At 40.0% G+C, this 24,201-nt stretch overlaps 1 protein-coding gene across 1 annotated transcript in view; it reads left to right on the top strand.

Moving 5' to 3' along the window:
- The window catches only part of Iqch (IQ motif containing H), a 184,749-nt gene that overhangs the window by 74,771 nt on the left and 85,777 nt on the right, over positions 1-24,201 (top strand). The window contains exons 10-12 of the mRNA XM_052763476.1: positions 9,115-9,666; positions 10,435-10,501; positions 22,032-22,115. Of these exons, the coding sequence (XP_052619436.1) occupies positions 9,115-9,666; positions 10,435-10,501; positions 22,032-22,115 (703 nt within the window). The remainder of the gene's footprint in view (positions 1-9,114; positions 9,667-10,434; positions 10,502-22,031; positions 22,116-24,201) is intronic.

Below are 24,201 nucleotides of genomic sequence, written 5' to 3'. Positions count from 1 at the left end.
ATTCCTGGCACACTTAGGAACTGCTAATGTGGCTTCAGCACGTCCTGTGAATGTGGCATGATGCCCTCTCATGCTTACTGAACCCTCGTGATGATGGAAGAACCTCTGTGCTGTCACTGCCCCTGGGCAGCCAGAGGCAAAAGAGCAGTGTGAGGCTCATATACCAGGTTAGGAGCTCTTTCCTGGGGGCTCGTCCTCCAAATAGTACTCCTAGGGTAACTGCTGTGCTACTGTACTGGGTGCCCACTCTGCACTGGGCTCTGTTCCGACATCCTCAGTGGGGTGCCTCCCTTGTTTTCACATCTCTAGGCGGTAGGTGCTATTATTATTCCCATATGACTAGGAGGAATCAGACAAGGAGAGGTAAGTCATCCAAGGGAAATGACCGAGCTGATACAGGAAACTGGACTGCATGAGTCCCAAACCCCCAAAGCATTAGAAACCTACAAATCTCAACCATTCACAGTGACAGTCCTTTTAAAATATATTATGTGTCTCCTACCCAGTGTATTTAATGCTTTCCCTTTCCAGTACTTCTGCTGAGATGATAAGTTTGTGTCTTTGCTTCCTTCCCACCAGACAGCAGCTGTCACCTCTGCTGTCATGCTTTGATCAGCTTCAATAGAGATAGCCTTTCTGTCTTCTCGATCAATTAAATAGATACTCAAAAACTACTGGGGTGCTGAGGCATGTCTGTAATCCCAGCGTTAGGCAGGCTGGGGTGAGGAATATTTGTAGTGTTAGTTTCTTTAGTTAATCTTTCCAGTATATTCTTGTGATTGCCTCAGTGGAAAACTTAATATTTTATGGATGATTTTGCTGTACCATTTTAATTAGACAACTTGTGCAGCATTGAACCTGTCACTGCCCTCATCTGTTCTCATTTTTTATATATATTATATATATATAATATTTGACAATATATATACATACATACACATACACACACACACACACACACACACACACACACACACACACACACACACACATATAGTTGGTACCCCTCTGCCCCTTTGTCTTTCTGTCTCTCTGCCTCTCTGTGACTGTCTCCATCTCTCTGTCTCTCTCGCATAACACGTTATTTAAAGAAGAGAGGGCAACATTCCCAAAAAAGAGACTGCAGAATCTTTTAGTAGCTGTTTTAACGTTCCCTAATAAATTGCCCCTCCCACCTAAGCATTTTGGTGTTAAACTTTCAAAGTACACTTAATTATATGACTTTATTTGAAAAGCAGTTTTTTTCATGTAAAAAGAATTGAGAGAAGAAACTGTAAGGATTACTTGTATAATCTTGTCAACATTGCCTACTACATAGACTCGTTGCGTGTAAATGATTTTATTTATACACATCAGAAAAGAGGTTAACTTATCAGCAGTCCACAAAGTAATATTTTTCCTTTATGTATTTCACTTAACACACTTTTTAATGATTACTCAGGAAAAAATAAAGTCCAGGAAGGAGAAAAATGCCAAGTATGGGAGAATCTTCTGATGATATCATAACCCTTTGGCAGTATTTAAGCCTTGTCATGTTCCTGTATTCTCATCATACTGTGTCTTTAACTTTGATTTTATTTTAATACTTTATCACGAGCTTGTACAATGTTTTTAAAAACTCACTATATAATATTCTGCAATTAAAGATATCCCATAATTTTATGGCTATTATGTTGTTCAATATTAAATTATAAATGTCAGACATCTTACCTGATCACAAAACAGCTTTGTGCTGTAAGCCAGTCCAAGTAGCTCTGAAGTTAAAATTAAATGTACATATACTCACTCAGTAAATCCTCACTGACTTATTACTGTGCATCAACAGTGGACCACAGTGGCAGCCAAACACCAGTGAACGAAACAAACGTCCGGCCCTCTTGAGACTTCTCTTTCACTGAGGAAGGCAGATGATAGACATCTACCGTAATGTCCTAGAATGAGCCATACTTAGAAGAAAATGAAGCAGAATACTCACATAGCTATTGAGAATGTGCCCAAGCAAAGCACTGTGAAAATCCTGTAAATACTCTTTAGTGGTCCATGACCAGCAGAATTCCTCTACACACACCTTTTCTTAAGGACAACTGGAATGCCAAACTTCACTTCTGTGGTAATGGTGCTCCTTTACAAGTCCAGCTTTTTCTCCTGTGCCTACAGAGAAAATGATGTGTCTTTGCTTAGGGACCTGGGAATGAAGCTGCTTTTGAGCCCCAGCTTGTCATACTTCCTGTGCATATCCCCAGCAGACCCAACTCATCCATCATAATTGTCCCAAGTGGTCCTTAACTGTGCCACATTTTCTCAGCGAGCATTTGAAGGGTATCAGAAAAGATGAAATCAATGTTGTAGTTGAAGTAAAAAGTGCCTCTGGAAAAAGGAATTTCACATTTGACTGAAAACAGACCCCATCTATTTAAAATGCCTCTCTGGTCCTGCTATTTGATTTTTCATATGGGTTTGATGGACTGGGTGTTTTTGTTCCATGAGAGCTCACCTAAGCATGGGACTTTTCTCTTTAGAACAGTCTCAGAGTTGAGGAAGACCTATTTGAATATGGCACCTTTCAAAGGAACGGCTGAAGTTATTCTAGAAAACTGCGGCTGATACAAGTGGCTTTACACTCGGTTCCTTCCCTTCATGTGTCTCTGCTCTTTCTTCCTTGTATGCCCTTTGTATGGGTTGTGTATTCCGATGGTCCAGTCTTAGGTAGCTTCCAAGTCTTGCAGTCTAAGGACTGTCCTGCTCACTCACACACCTCAGAATTCTAGAATATGACTCTTTGGGGCTTTCTCAATCCTGCACAGAAGATAGTGTGGGTACTTTGTCATCCATTTTGATTAGGAAGTTGCTACAGATAATATTATGTATAAAAATGGAGAAGAAAATTTCCCAGGTCTTTCTCATGGTCAGAAAGTGCTGGCATTGAGGTCCTCGCATTGGTTTCAGGGTTTTACTAACTCCAGGAGTTTGTTTAAAGAGATAATAGGTTGAGGATGTGGCTCAGGAGGCACAGTGCTTGTTTGGCATGCACAGGTCCCTGGATTGGTCCCCAGGACTGCATAAAACCAGACATGGTGACAGATGCCTGCCAGCTCAGCATTCAAAAGGTGATGACAGCAGGACCAGAAGCTCAAGGCAGCCTTCAGCTCTACAGCAAGTCTGAGGCCACTTTCTCAAACAAAAAAGAAGAAAAAAGCCAATACATCTAGAGGGGTGACATGTTATGTCAGAGAGGACACATGGTGGCAAATTGGAAGTATCGATTAAGTGGTTTCTTAATAGAAACTCAAGTCTTGCAGAGGAGGTGACTTCAAGAGACTACAGAGAAACGCAGTGTAGACTAGATTCCAGGTCTTCTGGCTTCAAAGTCACCATTTTCCCACTAAACCATGTAACATTTCCTTTTGTATTCATGGGGATTAATTTAACAAATTGCCTTCTAGCCCAGCAAATAAGAAGAAATATCAGATCAAGGCAAGGACAGTTTGGCTCAGACATAAGAGGTTACTAGAAGGTTGAAGGAGAGCACAGCTCAAAAAGGAGCCATGCAGAGAATTCTGGGAACATTAGACTATGAGAACTGAGAGGCATGGGACAGGAACAATATAGGGTAAGGTATGGAAGAGCAAAATGAGAAAATGCCATGAGAACACAAAGAGGAACGAGGAAAGACAATGAAAACATAGTGGGGAAACATCACCTAGGAACTCTTCCCTTTAGTTCTGTATGTATTGGGGGCTATTTAGGAATGTAGTTATTTTTTTATCATAGCAAAAACATTGTCCTAGGAGCTCCACTAAGAGTTAGGATCTTACACAACATGTTTGCCATCTCTGAGCATCAATTTTTCCATCTATATGATAACCACTGTGGCAAAGTGAGGCACTTGGAAAGGTCTCTGTGAACGTCCCCATTTTGCAGATGGTAAAAACCAGGGCCACAGAGGATAGTTAATGTCTTGCCTACAGTATGCATCAGACTGTGGCAGAGCTTGGATTTGAACCCAGGATAGTGGACTTCAGGGCCAAATCTTGTTTTGTTGGGCCCATAATAGTCTATTGAGCAAAAGGCAAAGGTAGTGACTTTCAAGATCCCTTATGTTTTAAAATTCAGAACTGTGCTTATGCTATGTTCCTAAACCCAATTAAGTCAGCAGCTCTCTCTCTCTCTCTATGAATGTTGTGTCTTTTGAACAGTTTGAGCCCACTGAGGGTCTCAACATTGTTTTATACAAAAATTGACACATTGAGGACCTTCACTAGAAATAAAAAACAAGGTCAGACGAATGACATCTTTGAGGAATAATAAAGACTTAAGGGAAACTCTCTCCATCCCTTAATCTAAGCTCTCATTTAGAACTATATACGCAGGAAGAGTTTTCTCAGCTCTACAGTGCAATCACCTAGACTATTCCTAATGGATGTGTTTTGGTGAAAGAGAAACCAAACATTGGTTTCTGCAGCAGAGTATTGTAGTGCTGTGGAAAGTCGTTCTGTATGCTGTGGATGTGCGTTGCTCTGATTGATTGATAAATAAAATGCTGATTGGCCAGTAGCCAGGCAGGAAGTATAGGCAGGATAAGCAGACAAGGAGAATTCTGGGAAGAGGAAGGCTGAGTCAGGATTCACCAGCCAGACACAGAGGAAGCAAGATGACAAGGCAGAATCGAGAAAAGGTACCAAGCCACGTAGCTAAACATAGATAAGAATTATGGGCTAATTTAAGTGTAAGAGCTAGTCAGTAATAAGCCTGAGCTAATGACCAAGCAGTTATAATTAATATAAGCCTCTGTGTGTTTACTTGCGGGACACGAGTGGGAGAGATTTGTCCTAGCCACTGGCTGGCCGGGACACAGGAAAACTTCTAACTACTTTGTAGTCTCTCTTTCTAGGTAGTGGAATGATTATCATTCTGTAAAGGTGCCATCCACATCAGATTTCCCAGGTATCCCACTATTCACTACTAGGAGATAAAATTTATAAATAGTAGATCAGTTTTATACTATGTCCATCTGCTGTCCATATATATGAAAATGATTTTTTTCAATAAGAAATTCATCTTAGCCTGATATGATGGTGCATGCCTATAATTTAAAAAAATTATGTATATGGATGTTTTTCTTGCATGTATATCTGGTACCTGCAGAGGTCAGAAGAGAGAGTCTGATTCCTTGGACCTGGAGTTACAGATAGTTGTAAGGCACCTTGTGGGAGCTGAGAATTGAACCTGTATCTTCTAAATTTTAGATTCCTTTAGAATCTAAAAGAACAGCCAGTGATCTTAACCACTAAACCATTTCTCCAGGCCTGCATACTTGTAATCTTAGCAATCAAGAGGCTGAGGTTAAGTTTGAGGGCAGCCTGGGCTATATCGTGAGATCCTGTCTCAAAATAACAGCAACAGTAATGAAAAAGAAATCAGCCTGGGGCTGGCAATGTAGCCCAAGGGTAGAGTGCTTACCTAGCATGCATGAAGTCCTGAGTTCAATACCTGGTACCAAAAAAAAAATCTGCTTAGAAGTAAGTTCTTCTTCCTGAATGTGTTCTCTGCATTTTTGCAGATGTTCTTCCTAAATTTTCTAGCACAGCTGCAGTCCTGGGCCTATCTATGTTGCTTCACATTGGGTCTTAGTAGCACAGGTCATCATCCTGCCTTCCTCTGCTTTTAGATTTAGAATTTCCCCTAAAATAACTGCGCCAGAAACTCTGAAAGTTACCTAATTAGTGATTACACTTTGCAAATGAAAAAGAGCATTTCCCAGCTTGTTGACTCAGTCAGTTAGAGCAGGATGCTAATAATTAGGCCACAGTTACAGGTTCCAGCTGCAGGGGGAGGGTGGATTGGTCTAGAGTGTAAGCATTTCACAAAGGGATGGGTGTAGCTGTGGTCCCAAGAAAGAGGGTGAAAGGATGTAGATGTCTCAACACAGCCACCCCACTTTGCTACTTAGTAATACCACACTGGGAGAGCAGGGCATTATAAACAAAAGAGGAAGAAATGGAAGGGTGTGGGGAACACCAACACACGATACTTGACAAGTTAGTGGAGATAAAAGAAGAACAGAAGGAGGCAGCACCTGAAGCATGGCATGACCTTTAATCAGGGCTCTCATTCCTAGCAGGCTGGGAAGCAGCTCTGCCTTCACCTGCTCAGTGCATCTCACAATGCTGATACACTGCTTTAATTTGGGAAGCCTTTCTCTTGAGAGGCATGTCTTTTCTTGCTCTAAGTCTGAAGTACTCCCATGTGTGGCATTCTCTGTGACAGATGTACTACAGCGATGCTTTAGCTGACTCCAAACCCATAGCTTCCTGGCACCTGAGTGGTCTGTTTGGTGTCCAGGAGCATGTTTCCTTTGAGAGCAGGTATCTCATCCATGAAGGTAAAAAGGTGGAATCCTTTTGTTCTAAAACAACCCCTGTTAAAGTCTACAACTCCAGTCCAACCTAGGTGATTCCATCAGAAGGTCTAATCCATATTTGTGGATGTACATAGATATCCTGGACCCAGCCTGCAGAAAGGCATTGTCTGAGAGAGATGAAGGAGTCTTTTCCCTTCTGAATCCCTGCCCCGGACTGTTTTGTTTCATAGATAGCCCCCACTCCTTTACTATTTATTCACCATAAGAATAAGGAATTTTGAAATTATCTGAACATCTTTAAGGAGACAGGATTCTCTGGCAAATCACCCATCCATAGCCTTTGCTTCTTATAGGGGTCTGAGTCTTCATGACTGGATCAAACATGTGACTAGCAAGACCCGCCAGCTCCATGCATGGCCATCTGTGGCCATTCTGCATGTCTGTTTCTCACTGATGGAGCCCTGCCATTCTTCTCTGAATTCTACCTTCCACCATCAGAACCCATCCTTGCAGGGAGGTGGAAATGTAGCCATGGGCTATTTCTTTGGGAACATGTGCCACCTGCCGTCTTCTCTGCGGACTCACGGCTCATCCTGCCAGCACTAACATCTGCTAATTGGAGCATTCTTTGTCAAACTCTCTCTTGCTCACTCAGGAAGAAGAAATTTACTTCCATCTGCAAAACAATTTACATTCTCTTGCTGTCTTGATTAGATCAGAAAGAGAGATAATCTTGGCAAAAAGACTTTTTCCACTGCTCTTATGCCTTATAACAGTTCTCCAGTGAAAAGTATGCAAAAGCTCATTGCTGTTTGGAGTTGGCATTTAATGATAAGGGGACTTGGCCCTTTGGGACTTAGTATTTTGACTTGAGATGACAGTTCATTATTCTCCTTAGAACTTGAGAACGGAATTTGAAGTTTTCTATTTCACTGTGTTTGGTTACTGTGTCTTTAGTATAAATATAGGTCTTGTCTTACTTTTTTTCTCTGAGACTCCAAGACTTAGAGTGTTTTTTGCTTTGTACCTATTGATCACTCACAGTTCACAGTTATTGGAGACAAAGCATGAACCATCCCAACCTGGCAATACCATTCACAGCAGTTATTGATACATTCACTGTTTTTCTCCTTTGAGTTTGGTGAAAGCTCTTAAAACTGCAGAGAACAATAAAATCCTGTGATTTGATACAAATGGGCATATGTATGTTCAATGGCTATGCTGAAGATAATTGACCTCTTAAATCCCTGAGTAAGCAGAAACAGCCATCATGAGGGATTTCAAGGCAGGAGCACCCATGCCTCCTTGTTTCCTCCCTCCCTCTTTTCTTAGTCATCAGCAACTTTTGGATCCTGGTGCAGAATGTCTCTTTCTCATGCAACAAGTATCAGTAACTGAAATGCAGGGTTTTTTTATTGGCCAGATTTTCCTTTTAGTCCAGGCTTGACTCTTGGGCCTCGTGTTTGTTAGGCAAGCACTACCATGGAACCTATCTTTAGTGCTTTTTCCTTTTTTATTCTGAGACAAGGTCTCTCATTAAGTTGTGCAGGATGGGCAGGAAGTCACTCTGGAGTCCAGGCAAGTCTCAAACTTACGCTCCTTATTCCTGATCACTCCTCCAAGCAGTTGGGATGACAGGCCTATGCCACCAGACCCAGGTTTGGTTGTCTTTACTTTATGTGAGGGTGTTATTATGTTTTTTTCTTTTGTCATTCAAATCTCTTCTGATTTGATTTAACATAATTCATGGTGTTTTTAATATAGAAAAATACTTTAAAAATATCACCCACCATCCCACTCCTAGAGGATTTCTCTGGACATTTACACATAAAATAGTGTATTTCCATTTTTAGGGTTGATGACAAGTTAATAACAAGGAATCAGGTCAGGCGGCGGTGGCACATGCCTTTAATCCCACCACTTAGCAGGCAGAGGCAGGCAGATCTCTGTGAGTTTGAGGCCAGCCTGAGCTACAGAGTGAGCTCCAGGGAAGGCGCCAAAGCTACACAGAGAAACCCTGTCTCAAAAAACCAAACCAACCAACCAAACAAACAAAAAAACCCAAAAAAACCAAAGAATCAGCAACATAGTTTTCTAAGACCATGGGTGCAAATAGAATTGCAAGAGAGTATATATTTATATATTATATATAATTATAATGATTAAATATGAATTATTATAATTTTATATAACTATAATATATAGCTAATATTTATAAATTATATATAAAACAAAGATATATATCTGTATTGTATATATAATTTATAAAATGGCTCAAGGAAATAGATCATAAAAGTTTCTGCTTTTGGTTTCCTTTGATATGGTCAGCTGACCATATAAGGATAAATATATATTATATATATCATATATATCATTATATATAAAGATATATATTATATATAACTGTTATAAAATGACTCAAGGAAACATATCATTATATATTATAAACAGATATATATCTGCTTCACTATATGAAGCAGATATATATCTGTTTATATATTTATAAACTGTTATATCTTTATATATTATAACTTTTATAACAGTTTTATGATAGTTTAATAGCATCTCATGATCACTAAGATATCCTTAATGACATTACTTTGACATCCTGATGTACATATGTAAAATCAGTTCTAGCAACCATATTTTCCCATCACTAAGTGGTAATTGATAAAGTGTTAGTACATATGTGTCGATCACACTCTTAAAGGGATCATAGGATATTTCACCTCTGGCAAACTTTCTTTTCCCAGGCCCTGATTGTTACTACACCATCTAAGATTCTGAAATCACCGTGGGATTATGACTTTGTTATTTATGATGGCACCATAGATAAGGCAGCCCCAGACTTCTTAGCATTCAAAGCACATTATAGCTTAGCCTGGGGAAGTATTGTTTCTCTCCTGGAACAAATCGAGAAGTTTCTCAAGGACTATGCAATATCAGAAGCTAAAGTAAAAGGGAAGAGTTTGGTGTCCCTGCTTCCAGAATTTGAGCTGAAGAATAAACTTACCAGAAGTGATGTTCTGTTAGTGTTAGAGAACCCAGGTCACATCCAAATGCTGATAAACCTTCCGGGACAGAGGTACAAGGGCCAAGATGGGAAGACAGAGGCTGCCATCAAGATCCAAGCCACATGGAAATGTTTTAAGGCGAGAAAATTCTTCATTGGTTTTCGCCAGAAGAAGTGGGCCTCAGGTGTGATCGCCCTTGCGTGGCTTTTACATTGCCACAAGTCCAGACTAAAGAAGATACTGAAGGAATCTCGCCAGAGACACCTGGAGAATTTCCGAATTCGAGCCAAGGTGCGCCAGGCTGCCAGCTGTTAAAGCAGACCTCTTTTTCTAAACATTTCTTGCTTGAACAACTGCAATAACTTGTCTCTTTATCTTCCCTTCCCTCTCCAGCCACCCTCCCACCCAGAATCCTGCAATTATACGTCTCCTCAGAATAAGATGCACAAACTCTGTGATTGTTTGTGCAGCGTATTTTAGTCTTAACCCAGAGTCTGGCTTATATGCCTGAAAAATCTGTTGCAATTTTTCTATAAAAGAAAAGAAAATGCTTTTTTTGTTTTGACTATGGGAGTTGTGTTGGAAAGTCAGTGTTCTAAGTGCACTACCTTTTCTCCACACACACACACACACACACACACACACACACACACACACACACACACACACACACATATATACTACACACACACCTTCTGACATTTTAATTTGCTAGAAAAAATATCCTCACTTGTCTACATTGCTGTCACCACTTTGTCAGGAAGTATTTAAGTTTGCAGACAGCCTTTTAATTAGTGCTCACAATTTCATTTATGTTTGCTTTCTCTTTTTTTCATTCATATTCTGTTAATTAAGTGAGCTGCCTCTAATCTTCCCCTGCCAGTAGCATCATGTAGCCACCTAATTAAATTAATTGGGGAAGATGTTTTAAGTATGTAATTAAATCAATTAATATAATTTATGCCTGGCTTAACTGTACAGTGGAAAAACAGCTGAAGTTTGACTAGATGAATCCACTACAGCTTCCTGTCACTGATCAATGCTCTTCTTGCTTTTCAGCATCTGGCAGCCAACTGGAGTCGCATCAGGACCTCCAGGAGGACTATTATCCATATCCCATCATTAGGTATAACACTTTTGCCTGCAAATCTATCAGCAACCTCTATTACCCACCACATTATGGCTCCTTGATTGAGTTCAAGGAAGGCCCCTTGTTTTATTCAAATTGGTCTCGGCAGGAAAATGTTCTCGACATGATGAGAGTAATAACACAGGGCCCTCGCTCGAAACGGCGTTTAATTTGGGGATTAAGCAAATAAAGTCATTATGTGGGGGCTGCTATTCAGTGGAGAGGTGATTTGCTGTAATTCGCTTTCATCTGTATGAAATGAACTAAAAAGTTGTATTTTTCCCCCTGAAATAACAGATAATGTTTTCGATCTTCTTTAATGATGGAAGAACACAGGCTTGTGTGTGTTGTTGCTGTTACGCCAATAAGCCAGGATATTGCTTGTACACTGTTTTTAATCAAATGTGCAGTCAAAATGATAAGCTACATTCTCTGAAATTATTTAGTTCTAATTGCGAGCAGATGGGATGTTTTATTTGCACCTAGGGCGCCTGAGCAAAAGGAAATGCTGTGTGAACAAGAATAATTAAGAAGTTGAATAGTGTTTTTTGCGCTTAAATAATCTGCAGTTTCATGTTAATTAGCACTAATGTAATTATTTAATTACATTTATGAATTGGGGAACTGAAAAGCTGTTGTCTGAAACGCAGTGGTAAAATAGGTGTGCCAAAATGACACGGGGAAATTCAGAAGTTTGTGCTGGAAGTTCGCTTCCGACATGAGTTGCTGCTGGTGTTCGCCTTTGCTGGCTGCTGGCTTTGCTTCGTGTTTCCCTCTACCTAGACTGTTCAATTTCCTGAATGAGGCTGGATTTTGTTTATGCTGACTTAGTAGAGTTTTGACAAAAGCAAAACCCACTGGATTTCAATATTACCTATTAGTGCTTTGTTAAGTCCTTTTAAGTAGAGAAATACAGCCAGTGATCTAATGTAGTAAAACATTCCCTCAAATGTGGGAATTCCTGTTTGAATACTGGTGTGTGGTAAAGAAACATCACATCTAAATAGTAATATGAAAGAGAAATATTATAATTACTTCATAACTGAAACTAAGATTTTAAAAAAAAAACTAGTAAAATTTAATAGTAATAAAGTAAACAGACCTTCCTAGATGATGGAGACGTGCTTTGCCCCAAGGCTTGTGGGAACTGGTGAGGAAACGCTGGCAGCGCACGAAGCCTTTGGTCTCGCCTGTCTGTGCCTGTAACTGAGCCACGACAGATCCGAATCTGACCCGAACTCATGGTTTTGCTGAGACTACTTTTGCACAAAATACGCTCGCACACAGAAATTACACTTGTAATTGATTACAACCCGAGAGGCTAATTGAAGACCCAATTAACTGACTTGGGGCCTTAGAATAAGGTGCAAGAGCTTTGGCTTCTGCGACTAATTGTAGATTTGGCCTGTTAGTGTACAGGGGTCTTGTTTTGCTTTCTGTATTTTATTCAGAGTTAGAACCAGAAGTGGGCCCCTACCTTACAGTGTGGATAAGCACTCAGTATCTGTCCCCTGCCTTACAGTGTGGATAAGCACTCAGTATCTGTCCCCTGCCTTACAGTGTGGATAAGCACTCAGTATCTGTCCCTGCCTTACAGTGTAGATAAGCACTCAGTATCTGTCCCTGCATTACAGTGTGGATAAGCACTCAGTATCTGTCCCCTACCTTACAGTGTGGATAAGCACTCAGTATCTGTCCCTGCCTTACAGTGTAGATAAGCACTCAGTATCTGTCCCTGCCTTACAGTGTGGATAAGCACTCAGTATCTGTCCCCTACCTTACAGTATGGATAAGCACTCAGTATCTGTCCCCTACCTTACAGTGTGGATAAGCACTCAGTATCTGTCCCTGCCTTACAGTGTGGATAAGCACTCAGTATCTGTCCCTGCCTTACAGTGTGGATAAGCACTCAGTATCTGTCCCCTACCTTACAGTATGGATAAGCACTCAGTATCTGTCCCCTACCTTACAGTGTGGATAAGCACTCAGTGTCTGTCCCTGCCTTACAGTGTGGATAAGCACTCAGTATCTGTCCCTGCCTTACAGTGTGGATAAGCACTCAGTGTCTGTCCCTGCCTTACAGTGTGGATAAGCACTCAGTGTCTGTCCCCTACCTTACAGTGTGGATAAGCACTCAGTGTCTGTCCCTGCCTTACAGTGTGGATAAGCACTCAGTATCTGTCCCTGCCTTACAGTGTGGATAAGCACTCAGTGTCTGTCCCTGCCTTACAGTGTGGATAAGCATGAGGTTATTGCACTTGTCATTTCCATAAGCTTCTCCCTCCTACACTCCACTTTTGACACCCCCCAAAAAACAAACAAACAAAAACCTCCTAAGCCATCCACTCTGCAGAGATGTCGGACACAAAGGAATCTCCAAAGAAGTAAAAGTACCCTGCATAACAGTGTAAATAGGGCAGCACCAGGAATTCCAAATGTAAATCTCCCACCACTTCAAAGGCTTGGTGAATATAAACCAAGGGGAAGAGTGACCTGATCATAAATATTTGAATTACAAAGCATGATTTTAAATTTATGATTAAAGCTGTTTTCTTTCATATTGCCCATATGTAGTGTAAATAAACACATAATCAGTATGAGATCTCCACCACTGCATTTTGTTTGTTTGCAAACAACAGAAATACGAATTTTCAAGGAAAATTTCTAATCATGTATTTTTAAGAGACAAGAGCAAGCTCAGGTACATTCCCTGTAAAACATGCACAGAGGCCAGCTGCGCTCCCACCTCGTGGACAGCTTGTTTCTGCAGCCTCTGCTTCAGGTCTCCCGAAATGATTTTGGGATCCTAAAGTCAGTTGATAACCTTAAACAGTTGCCTCACCTACTCTACAGGTGCGGAGTTATATACATTTTTCCTTTTTAATAATATGAGGTACCTTTTATTTGTTTGCCACTTTCCTGTGGGAATACACAAAGATTTCAGACAGATACAAAATGGCTTCTTTGTCTCATAGGCCAGTTCATAAAAATGGAAGTGAAACTAGTTTTTCCTAAGTACATTGAAAAACAAAACAAACAACAAATCAATCAAACAAAAATCCACCCAACTTATTCAGTATAATAATAATTTTGCTTCCAGAGTGCAGGTAAGTTCAATTCACTAGTCAAAATCATTTGGGAGGGCCATCAGGCTCGGGCAAACACTTCCTCTAGACTGTCTGGCGTCTTCCTCCACGGGGCACTCATAGCAGGATCATTAGAGGTAATTACACCACGCTGCCAGCCAGGTGGGGCTGTCCTCACTCCTCTGACCTCAAGGTGGAGTACTGGAAGGTGTGTAACACACTAACTACTGTTGGAGACACTTGACTATCTGCTCTGGTTTTGTGCCCAAAGCAGTAACTGCATTCTCCAAATACAGAAAAGATGGCCTCTCAGTGACATTTTTACTGCAAATACTAGAATGTATTTTTAAATCTAGAGTTTGAAAATAGTAATATTATGACATTATATATTGCAGAGTAGCCTCCTTGAAAAGGAGAGTTACAAATTTGATTGATGGTTAGTATTTCAGGTAGTATTCCTAGAAGTGACAAATATTTGTAGCTATTTTTAACCTACCAGGAAGGTGGAGCGCAATTGACTAATTGTCCATAGAAACTGATTGGCCTTGTAATTTCATAAGTTAAAAATGTAGGCTGATCTCTTAATTGGATATTGCATATTTTCATCATTTTTATTAATGAAATATAATTATAACAAAATAATCTTCTATGCTTCATAGCAGGAATAGAAAACTCAGTTCTATTTTAAGCATAATCTATCAAAGAAGAAAGAAGCACAACAAAGAATTCTAATTTCTCTAGAAAAAAAAGAGGTCTAACTAAACCTGCCACCTTGCACTGCTGGCGGTTCCTTTAATTTGGTTATCTCCTCCACTTTGAACGTATCCCTTGCACCTCTTTGTTACAGTACATCAACTGGGGCTATTCCTAAATCCAGTGGCATTTAAAAAATGTATTGCAATGAGGTGGGATGTGCCACGTAGTAAGCTCTGCGGTTCCAGCTGAACTCTGGGGCCACTGGAGGCCAATCAGCTCCCATCATGAGTCTCCTCTCTCCCTCTCCTCAAAGGCAAATGGAAGGCACACTGAAGTGCTGGGCTTGCCTCCACGTAATCTTTTATTTATTGCCAACTGCCCAATTGATTTAATGGCTACAAATTACGTACACAGTTTTATGTTTTCCTCTGGGCATTAGTTCAGCAAACTATTTTCAGCTTTAACACAATTAGGGGTCTCCAAAATATTCCATTCCAGAAACATTGTGAATACAGTTCTTGTAAAGTTCATAGACAACATTCTTCAGCTGGCCTGTACTACTGCAAAAGTTTGGGGGAAAAGATAAGAGGACTTTGGTGTGCACATGACCACAGGCTACCCCAAAGGCTGATGGAAAGTTTGCTTCCTAGCTGTAGTTACCTTCCTTCCCAACCCAGGAGCTGAAGGCAGAGTTCCCTTGTGAGCAAGGCAGGTGGACCACAACCACCACCAAGGGCACAGAGGAAGGTCAGTCTGTCCTGAGTCTCTAAGTACAGCATACCTCTCCACTCTCATTTTTCTGTTACCAACTCGAAGATTCAGTAGATTTTGATCCTTATACTTTGGGGCAAGAAGTTGGAACTTCCCTGCCAGTCTTCACTGGCTTCAACATATATTTTGGCAGGTAGTATGGAGTCTATAAATAAGCTATGGAAATGCCACACTAGGTCCTTATGTCAGAAAGCTGTACAGTCAAGATCTCTCCTATGGCTTTTCCTAGAGATATCCAGGTCTTTTAAGATAAGGCAAAGAACACATAAACATTTATTTTCTTCATAGCACAAACTAAAATTAAAACATATGTGTATTATCCATGTTGTATTAAGACAAGTAATCTAAGTCAATACTCATTCATAGGTTTGATCAGAACTGGCCAGTGATTCCATAATATGAAGATAAGCAGTCAGTCTTGAGCTGCCCAACACTGAACCATAACACATAGAAAGGGCACTGAAGTGGGTTCTAAGTGGCACAAGCTCACAGACTTTTCATTAACTAGATTAATATTATGACAGGCTTTAAAATAAATGTAATATACTAAATTAAAATCTAATCTTTGAAATAGCCTTCACAATTGTCTTTAAAATATTGAAGTATGTTCAATGCTTCTCAAAATGATACTTGAAGATCCTAAGGAACTTTAAGTTAATTCTGTCTGTCATCATTTACTGTATTGATTGTAACACCGGCACTAAGAATGCAGAGGCAGGAGGATTGAAAATTTGAAGTCAGCTTGGGCTTCATAGCAAGATTTTGTCTCCCTCTAGAGAGGGAGAGACAGAGACAGAGAGAAAGGAGGAAGGAATGAAGGGAGCAAGGAAAGAAACTGAGAAAGTAAGAAACAAACTAATAAACCCATCATCAGTGTTGACTGTATAAAAACAATAACCAATTTTTAAAAAGCATGGTTAGTTTGGTAAGTTTGCAGATCTCTTAACAGAACATGGCTCGACTCTCAGGTTTCTGTATTCAGCCTGTTACCTGTGTTGTTTAGGTTGAAACATAGAAAATCTGACCCTATAGAGATGAAATGTTTGGGAAAGGGAAGAATGTTTTATAGTCTTTTCAAATAATTGTATACATTTTTCTCTGACTTTGGACTAACCTTAGCTGTGCTGGTGTTACATGTTGGCTTTAACGTGGAGTCTGGGCACCAATAAATTCTCTATGTTTCAGGACTTACAGGGAATTGGTTGCCTTGAAAAAGGCAAATAACTTCTCAAAATCATTTTGAAAATAGTTTTGACCTTGTAGAGCCCCCAAAATGGTTTCAGTGCCCTCAGAGCCCCTGACATAATCTGAGATTCTGATGCTTTAGCTGGAACAACAGAAAATGCCATCTCTTGACAGTGAATCTGTTTGAGCACATTTTAAAAACTTAGCAAATATACCTACTATGTTTATTATACCTTCATAATAATACCCTCTAATCTTTTTCTACTGTCTCCAAAAGACAACTATCCATTTTAACTAAACTGGCACTGTACATGTTATATAAATGGCTCAGCTGGGGTCTCTCCCAACCTTTTGGTTCCTACTCCCTACTCTCTCAAATCTTGTGTTTTCATATTGGTCCAAGTCACTAAAACATGGCGGCAACCTGACTGTCTGTATCACAGGTCTCTGGATTATTACATGACACTTCACAGTCATCTGTGAGGACTGTCATGTAGAGCTTTTTATTTTTAACTATTGGAATGTCAAAGCTTTTTTAACCAATGGGAGCAGTTCCAGGCTGCCTCTGTAATGATGTCTGTCTTGCTCAGCTTCTACCCAACATGCTTTCTTGAGAGAAGAGAAGGAATGGAGTTACTAGTACAGCTGTTATAACATTGTAAGCCACTGGTAGGATGTGATGTGTTCAGCATCACCATTTACGGTTCAAAATGAGAAAAAGGCTGGAACTACTACATAGGACCATCTAACTTATATAACTTTTATATGGATGGCTATACAAGTAGTTGGTCACCAGGAGTCCATCTTCCACTCCTCTTCCTTGAGTACCACTGTAAGGGAGAATGCTTAAAGAAAGGAGGAGCTTAAAGTCAACCACAGGGTAATCAACGTCATGTGACCGGCTGCTGCAATGGATGCCTTCCACGGAGGCACACCAGTCTGTCTCACACAGCCTTTGGCTGCATTCTTAATTCCTGGGGTTTTACTGAGAGAAAAGCCGGTGCTCGAAGAAGTAGCCTTTGGGTTGCAAAGGAACAGTTGGCTTCAGCCGCTAGGTGTTTGTGAAAGCCTAGTGTTGGGGCAGGTGGAGAAAGCAGCAGGTGGGTACAGAGAAACCGCTGCCAGTAGCCAACAATGGCATCACAGATTCAATAACAGACCGGAACTGTGGGGCGACTTTAGAGAGGCAGCTTACCAGTGTCCTTCTTAGATGTGGAGTAGGACAGTCATGTGCTCAACTACTTACTTCGGACAAGATGGAACATTATATAAAACTGGGAATAGCTGGCCATGGTGGTGCACACTTTTATCCCAGCTCTCAGGAGGCAGATGTAGGCAAATCTCTGTGAGAGCTGGGATAAAAGTGTGCACCACCATGGCCAGCTCAAGGCTACCCCAGTTCACACAGGCCAACCAGGAATATATAGTAAGACCCTGTTCAACAACAACAAAACCAAAACCACTGGGAATGGTTTGCAGGTGATAAAAATAGCTATAAGGAAAGAAACCAGGCTCCTCCAGAGTGAAGAGGGAGACAGAGGGCTCCTTTCTGCCACTTCTGGGTTTTTCTATGATGATAAAGACCCAGAAAATCTTACAAATCCCTCATTCTTTGAACTTATCAGAAATTCTCTAGATTAGAGAACGCAATTGTAGAATTGAAAGGCTGGGGGTGAAGAGAACACATGAGGAAAGGGGCTGAGAATTACATGACTAAGTCTTTTAGTAAGACCTTCAGGCACATTCAGGTCACTCAGTTGGCTGGATTCCTCAAGTGTCTGTTCTCTGGTCTATGGTCTTGTTATAGGGCTGGAGTGATGGAGGAGTGAAGAGAGATGTAATATGAGTAAACAGCCAAGGAGCCACACTGGTACCATTTGTAAAAGGCAAAGATTAAGCATACAAGAGAATGATAGTGAAAAGAGGTCAAGAACCAACGTGGACCACAGCAGAGTGGTAGGGTGGGGAGCTAGCTCAGCGGGCAAAGGTTAGCTGCATAAACACCTGAGTCTGCAATCCCAGCACCCACAGAAAAGCCAGACAGACTAGCACATACCTGTACCTCAAGCACTAGGGGAGAGATGGTGGAGACGGGTGCCTAGGAGTTCACTGACCACCCAGTCTAGCCAACACTGTGAACCACAGGTTCAGTGAGACCCTGCCTTATAAAATAGGGTAGAGAACAGCAGAGGAAGACAGCCAACATCAACCTCTGGCCTATGCCGCCCACAGGCATACACATATTGCACACATACAATCACCATATACAAAGAAAGGAAAGAGAGGAGAGAGGAGAGAAAGGAAGAAAGAAAAGGAAAGGGTATGAGACACAAGGGCCTATCATGAAAGAAGCTGTATTCAGATAGATTTGTGGTTACAGTAATAATAATGTTCTCAGATTTAAATGAAGTTCCTTTTGAGAATTTCAGTTTGGCTCAGCTGAGGTTAGGAAATGCATATTAATGATGGGAATACTTAATGATTTCGTGGCATGTGCTAGGGATCTTGGCCCTCTCATCTCTCAGTCAAAGGTGAAAAGGAAGACAGGATGTCCGATAAGGGTGGATCTTAGTGGAAGCAAGGGAAGACGGACAATGTATAGAACTGATGTCCTAAAACAGAGCAAATAGAACCTGGAGAGCACGCTCAGCAGTGAGGAGTGTTTCCTGCTCCTGCAGAGCAGTTCAGTTCCCTGCATACATGGTAAGCAACTCACAGCCACCTGCAACTCTAGCTTCTGGGGCCAGACACCCTCTTCTGCCCTTACACACACACACACACACACACACACACACACACACACACGCACACACACACACACGCACACACACATACATACACGCACATATGCGTGTACATAATGCTTTTTTAAAAAAATATAAATGTATTTTTAAATTTTATTATTTTATTACAGTTGAGTGGCTCAGAAGTCTAAAGGGGACTGAATGTTCCCGTAGAACTGTAGTTTTGGCTGGAGGCCTGATGGGAAAATAGGGTTCCTCTCAAACTTGTAGACATTATCCATAGAAGAATTCACAAAGGTTCTTGATCCCTTCTCTCCATCTTTAAGGCTGACAGCATTGCAACTCTGTGCCTTCCTTGTATTGTCACATCCCTAACTGCCAACTCTTCTGCTTCCCTTCCCTACTCTTAAGGATACCTGTCTTTTCAGGTGTAGCCAGAAAATGCAGAACGGTCTCTTTATTTTAAGGTCAAAGTTAACAACTGTATTTCCCTTTGCACATAGCCTAGCATATCCACAGATTCTGGCATTAAGATGCCTGCCACAAAAATAGGAAATTAATGTGGAAAAATTATAAAAACTGTTTCTCCTCCTATACTTCTCTGCTACCATTAGAGGATCTTTTCTTGTATGTTATGTATTTATATTGGTCATAAGAGCAAAATATGAAGTAGCTGAAATACATAAGAATTTACAGATTTAGGTGATCCTGGACAGAGCACTAATCCCTGGTTTCTTCTCTATAACAGGACAAAGTTGAGACTGATGGCTTATCAGAACCCAGTGTTCCTATCTGGCCTTTGATAACTATACCTTTGCAGTTATATTGAAGTATGATGTCTCATTGACACAGGACATGCTGCTTAACATCCCAAAGCCCCAGAATCCTTGCTGATGCTTGCCTGGTTAAGTCACCATTGTATTTAACCTATGCTACCAACATTGTTAGCAGTTTTCACCTGTTATCAACACCTATACTTTGTGGATTACAACACATAAAAATAAACTTAGCTTTAAAACAAAACAAAAACCTAAACCTGATTCCCTGGGGTTGGGGAGATGGCTCAGTAGTTAAGAGCACTTGCTGCTATTCCAGAGGACTCAAGTTCAGTTCTCAGCACTCACATCAGGCAGCTTACAACTGCCTGTAACTCTGGCTCCAAGGGATCTGATGCTCTTTCCTGGCCTCTGGGGTACCTGCACATACGTAACATACATAGACACACACATGCATGCATATGCATACACACTCTCACATAATAAATCTAAAAAATTGACTCCCAAGTTTTGCTTTATTGCTGATGTATACATTGCATGTCACACAATGTCCATGTTGCTTATCACAGAATGTGTCCTGTGCTTTGGAAGTACAGATACCTCATAACATTAAAATACCTCATATTTTACACTACTTTGAAATTTCCAAAATGTCTTCGTATCTGTTACTTCATGTGATTCTCTATAACAGTGTTCTGAGATTGCTGACAGGAAATGGGCATATGCACAGGGATAAGTAACCATTTCTCATCGCTCTGTATACATGTTTAATATGCATCCCTGGTCAGTGGTAAAAGAGGTGCCAGGTAATTTGTTGGAAGACTGACCTCAAGAATGAATGAATGAAACACACTTACTCACACACTGCACATGTGGCTACAAAGTGATCAAACATCTTTTACATTTTAAATTGGATCATCTTAACTAGAAATATCATGCTACCTTTTATCTTTACCTTTGAAAGAAGATGTAGTCATGGAATAGTCTCAGGCATGTTTTGAAATCACACTTTATTCTTTAAGCATTTCCCTTATCTTCTTATAACCTCAATATATATTATTTGCTAATATGTCTTTAAGACATTTACCTGAATAAAGATAGATGTATGTAGATAGATTGATTGTAGATACACAAAATTATAAGTGTTACAATATCATAACCATGTATATAAATAACACTGAAATTGAATCTACCTCTGCTCACTTTCATATGTGGAGTGGCTCTCTAAATTATTAGAGAAATTAATAGTCATTTTCTAAAATGACTCCAATCACCCATTGGTGCTTCTGTCTCTCTGATTCTTAGGTTCATGTTGCAGAAAAACCAAAGAGTGACTTTCAGGTGAACTGTAAACTCTTCGCTTTTCAGATCAGCAAAGAGGCAGTTATCAGTGTTCATTTGGTCTGGATCCCTGCCGCCTGAATTGCGATAGTTTTCCTTATGCTGGAAAAGAAATGGGTGTCATATCTTGCATTCATCTATAAAGTCCCTTTTTCTATAGCAGTTACACACAGACATGTGTTTGGGCTCAGTAACCACAAGGAGGCATGGAAGCCTCTCTCAAAATGTTCCTGCCTGTGAGGATGCATGCCTTTCAAGTTCATGTTTGGATCCACTGTTTTAAGGCCTGACATTAGAGCAGAAGCTGCTACTTCTTTCGCGGCATTTCTGGGCAGTGGTAACACATATGTGTTTTTTCCCTCTGCCCCGTCTCCAGTAAAAACAAAAGGAACCACAGGACTTTCTTAGTATGGACAGAGTAAATGCCTTCACTTTTCTCGCCCTTTGAAGGTTAAAAGTTCTGACTTGGAGCAGAGGGTGCTTCTTTGATATGTGAGTTCTTAAGTACATGTTTTTGACAGTAAGGGGTTTGACTGAACCTTGTGTAGAATGACTCTGGGATCCAACTTCAAAGTGCTGTATGATTTTAAAGCCACAACAATCCCTTAAAACTGAGCCTAACATTTTCAGATGTCCTTCTGAACATTCACGTTAAATGGTAGACGTTTTCTCCATGCATTTGTAACCTTGACTCTCGGGAGCTTTGTTGGTATTGAAAGAATAGGAACCTCTATTGCAGAACACGCTGTGTAGCACATCTTCTATGCTTAGTCCTTGAGAAACACAGACTGTATTCTTAGGACTTTGTTTCTGCAAGGTGCTGCAGAGGAGAAAATTTTTGACCCTAAAAATGCAGACTGTGACATTTTGAAATTCCCATGTGTGCTATATTGATGTGCTGTTTCTGTTTTGACACTTTGCCTTTTAGGATATGACCAGTCTGTGCGAGAACATGTTTCTGATTTGGACATACAGCAGAACATGCAGCTGGGGAGGATGTGTGACATCCTAGGTACAGTAAATCTTTTTACATCAATGACTGTCTGCAACTTTTGGGTAGATATTGGTAAAAATATTTTTTCTTTCCTCTACAAGGAAAGAATTTATCTTTCTAACATATTTGCAAGGTAAATAATTATTTTGTTTAAAGTAATAGATTTACAGTGAAGTCAGTTTGAATTTTCAAATGTTTGAACAATTACTTGAATAGTTTTCTAAATTCTTTACTGACTAACAGTTTCTCTCTGATGAACTCAAATCATCTTGACTTATTATTCCTTTCAGTGAATCAGGTCAAAACTCTCTATTTGTCAATATTGTCTATCCTGTCTTCCGGGCAAGGAGTGCAGAGAGTGGAGCGCTGTATTCTCTTTATAAGAATAAAAGGGAAGCAAAGGCACGATTGGAGAAAATGTGGAGTGCCTTGTGGAGGGAATCCCTAGAAATCCAGGCTTAGGCAGATGGAGATGTCTTTGCAAATGTCAAGTTCGTACTGTTTTAGTCAGCCCTCAGCCACAGACTGGATCCAGGAGAGAAAAATACATGACTGCCAAGGCCAGGCTGCAACCATGGCTGGAAACCCAAAAATAGATTCCAAAGCATATACGATGAATCAAGTCAGTTTGTGAGGAACTGGCCCCAAATCAAGGGTTAAATAAAAAATTAGATCTTTAGAAGTTAATAAGAACTTCTTTGTCTTGTTAAAATATAATTGCTTTGGCCCTTATTTAAGCAATACGAGGAAGAATTTTATATTATCAATAGCCAACTTAGCTGGCTGCCTGGAATGACATACTTTACGTGATTCATAGATATTTCAACATCATTATTATTTTATAAATGCCATTTGGTAACAGAAATACATCGGTACTAGAAATTTACAGTGTCCTAAAATAATAATAGCATAATTGCTTTAATCTGTTATCTGGGCACCAATGCTGTGTTTCAGCATTACACAACAAGCCCTTTAGTGATGTGAGATTGATTTGTTATCGCTGAGCTATTCAACTAAAAGCCTGGCTGGCTGGGACCACTGAGGTGCAGCAGAGGGCAGACTTTACTCTGATTTATTTGAATTAATTTTTTTCCTCAGCTTTTTATACACCCTTCTATATATAGTACAAGCCATCACAAAGGAGTGTTTTTATAGAAGTTTCTCATTATGGAAGAAAAAAGTATTAGGCTACTATTTTCAATAATCCAATAATTCAGTCTGTACCTACAAAGAAAAATTTTGCAACTATTGTCATTTCTGAGAGACGGTGCCTTTTTCTAGCACATTATCATTCTGAAGCAGCAGTGTGACCACATAGCCTCTTCAAGAGGCTTAGTTTAGAGGTGGCTAGTGAAGGTAAAATTGCTTTCCTGTGAAATAAAATAGAAAAAGAAAAGGAGAAATGATAAATGATTTGGGAGGAAGAATAAAAGCCCTTTATTCTGTTAATTACTAGTGAAGGGTATTGGCTTTCCTGCTTATTCAGGAGGGAAGTAAAGATAATCTGATCACACTGCTAAGACTTGATACTGGATATCAGCTGTGATGTCAGGATGGCACTTTTCCCTTTCTGGATAAGTAAGAGAGGAACTGATTTTGACTACCCATCAAAGAAAGCTTCATCTTCTTAACAGCTCCTTTTTATAACTATCTGTCAATTAATTGTGTTTGTAGATTCACAGTGAACCCCAACTCCACTGGATATTAGAGTTAGTGATATATATTGCTCTGACAGAAATGAACAAGAAAAGCGACATTATCAAATTGATCTCTTATTATTTGAAGCCTAGATATTTCTTCTCAAGTAAAATTCATCTTCTGTTACTATAGCTATTTTTGCTGTTCATATCCTATTCTTTTATGCGTTTCTTAAAAACACACACAATATCAATGACAACACACATTTGGCTTTTATACTCACTAGTTCGATTGGACACCAGTTTCTTCCCCAAAGTACAAGACTAGCAATAACTAATGTGATCAGTCAGCAATTAGATACAAGTTATTCAATTACTTTGTGTTCAGCTAATTTATTTTGATGTTTATATGGCAATCTAGTTTCAAAATAAAATTGGAGATCTTAACTATTTACATATATGTAGCA

Source organism: Peromyscus californicus, unplaced genomic scaffold (assembly GCF_007827085.1).
Source record: "Peromyscus californicus insignis strain IS unplaced genomic scaffold, ASM782708v3 Scaffold_11__1_contigs__length_118956290, whole genome shotgun sequence".
In the NCBI taxonomy this organism is placed as follows: Eukaryota; Metazoa; Chordata; class Mammalia; order Rodentia; family Cricetidae; genus Peromyscus; species Peromyscus californicus.
Note: the sequence above shows the minus strand (reverse complement) of the source record. Positions and strands in the feature narration are given on the sequence as shown.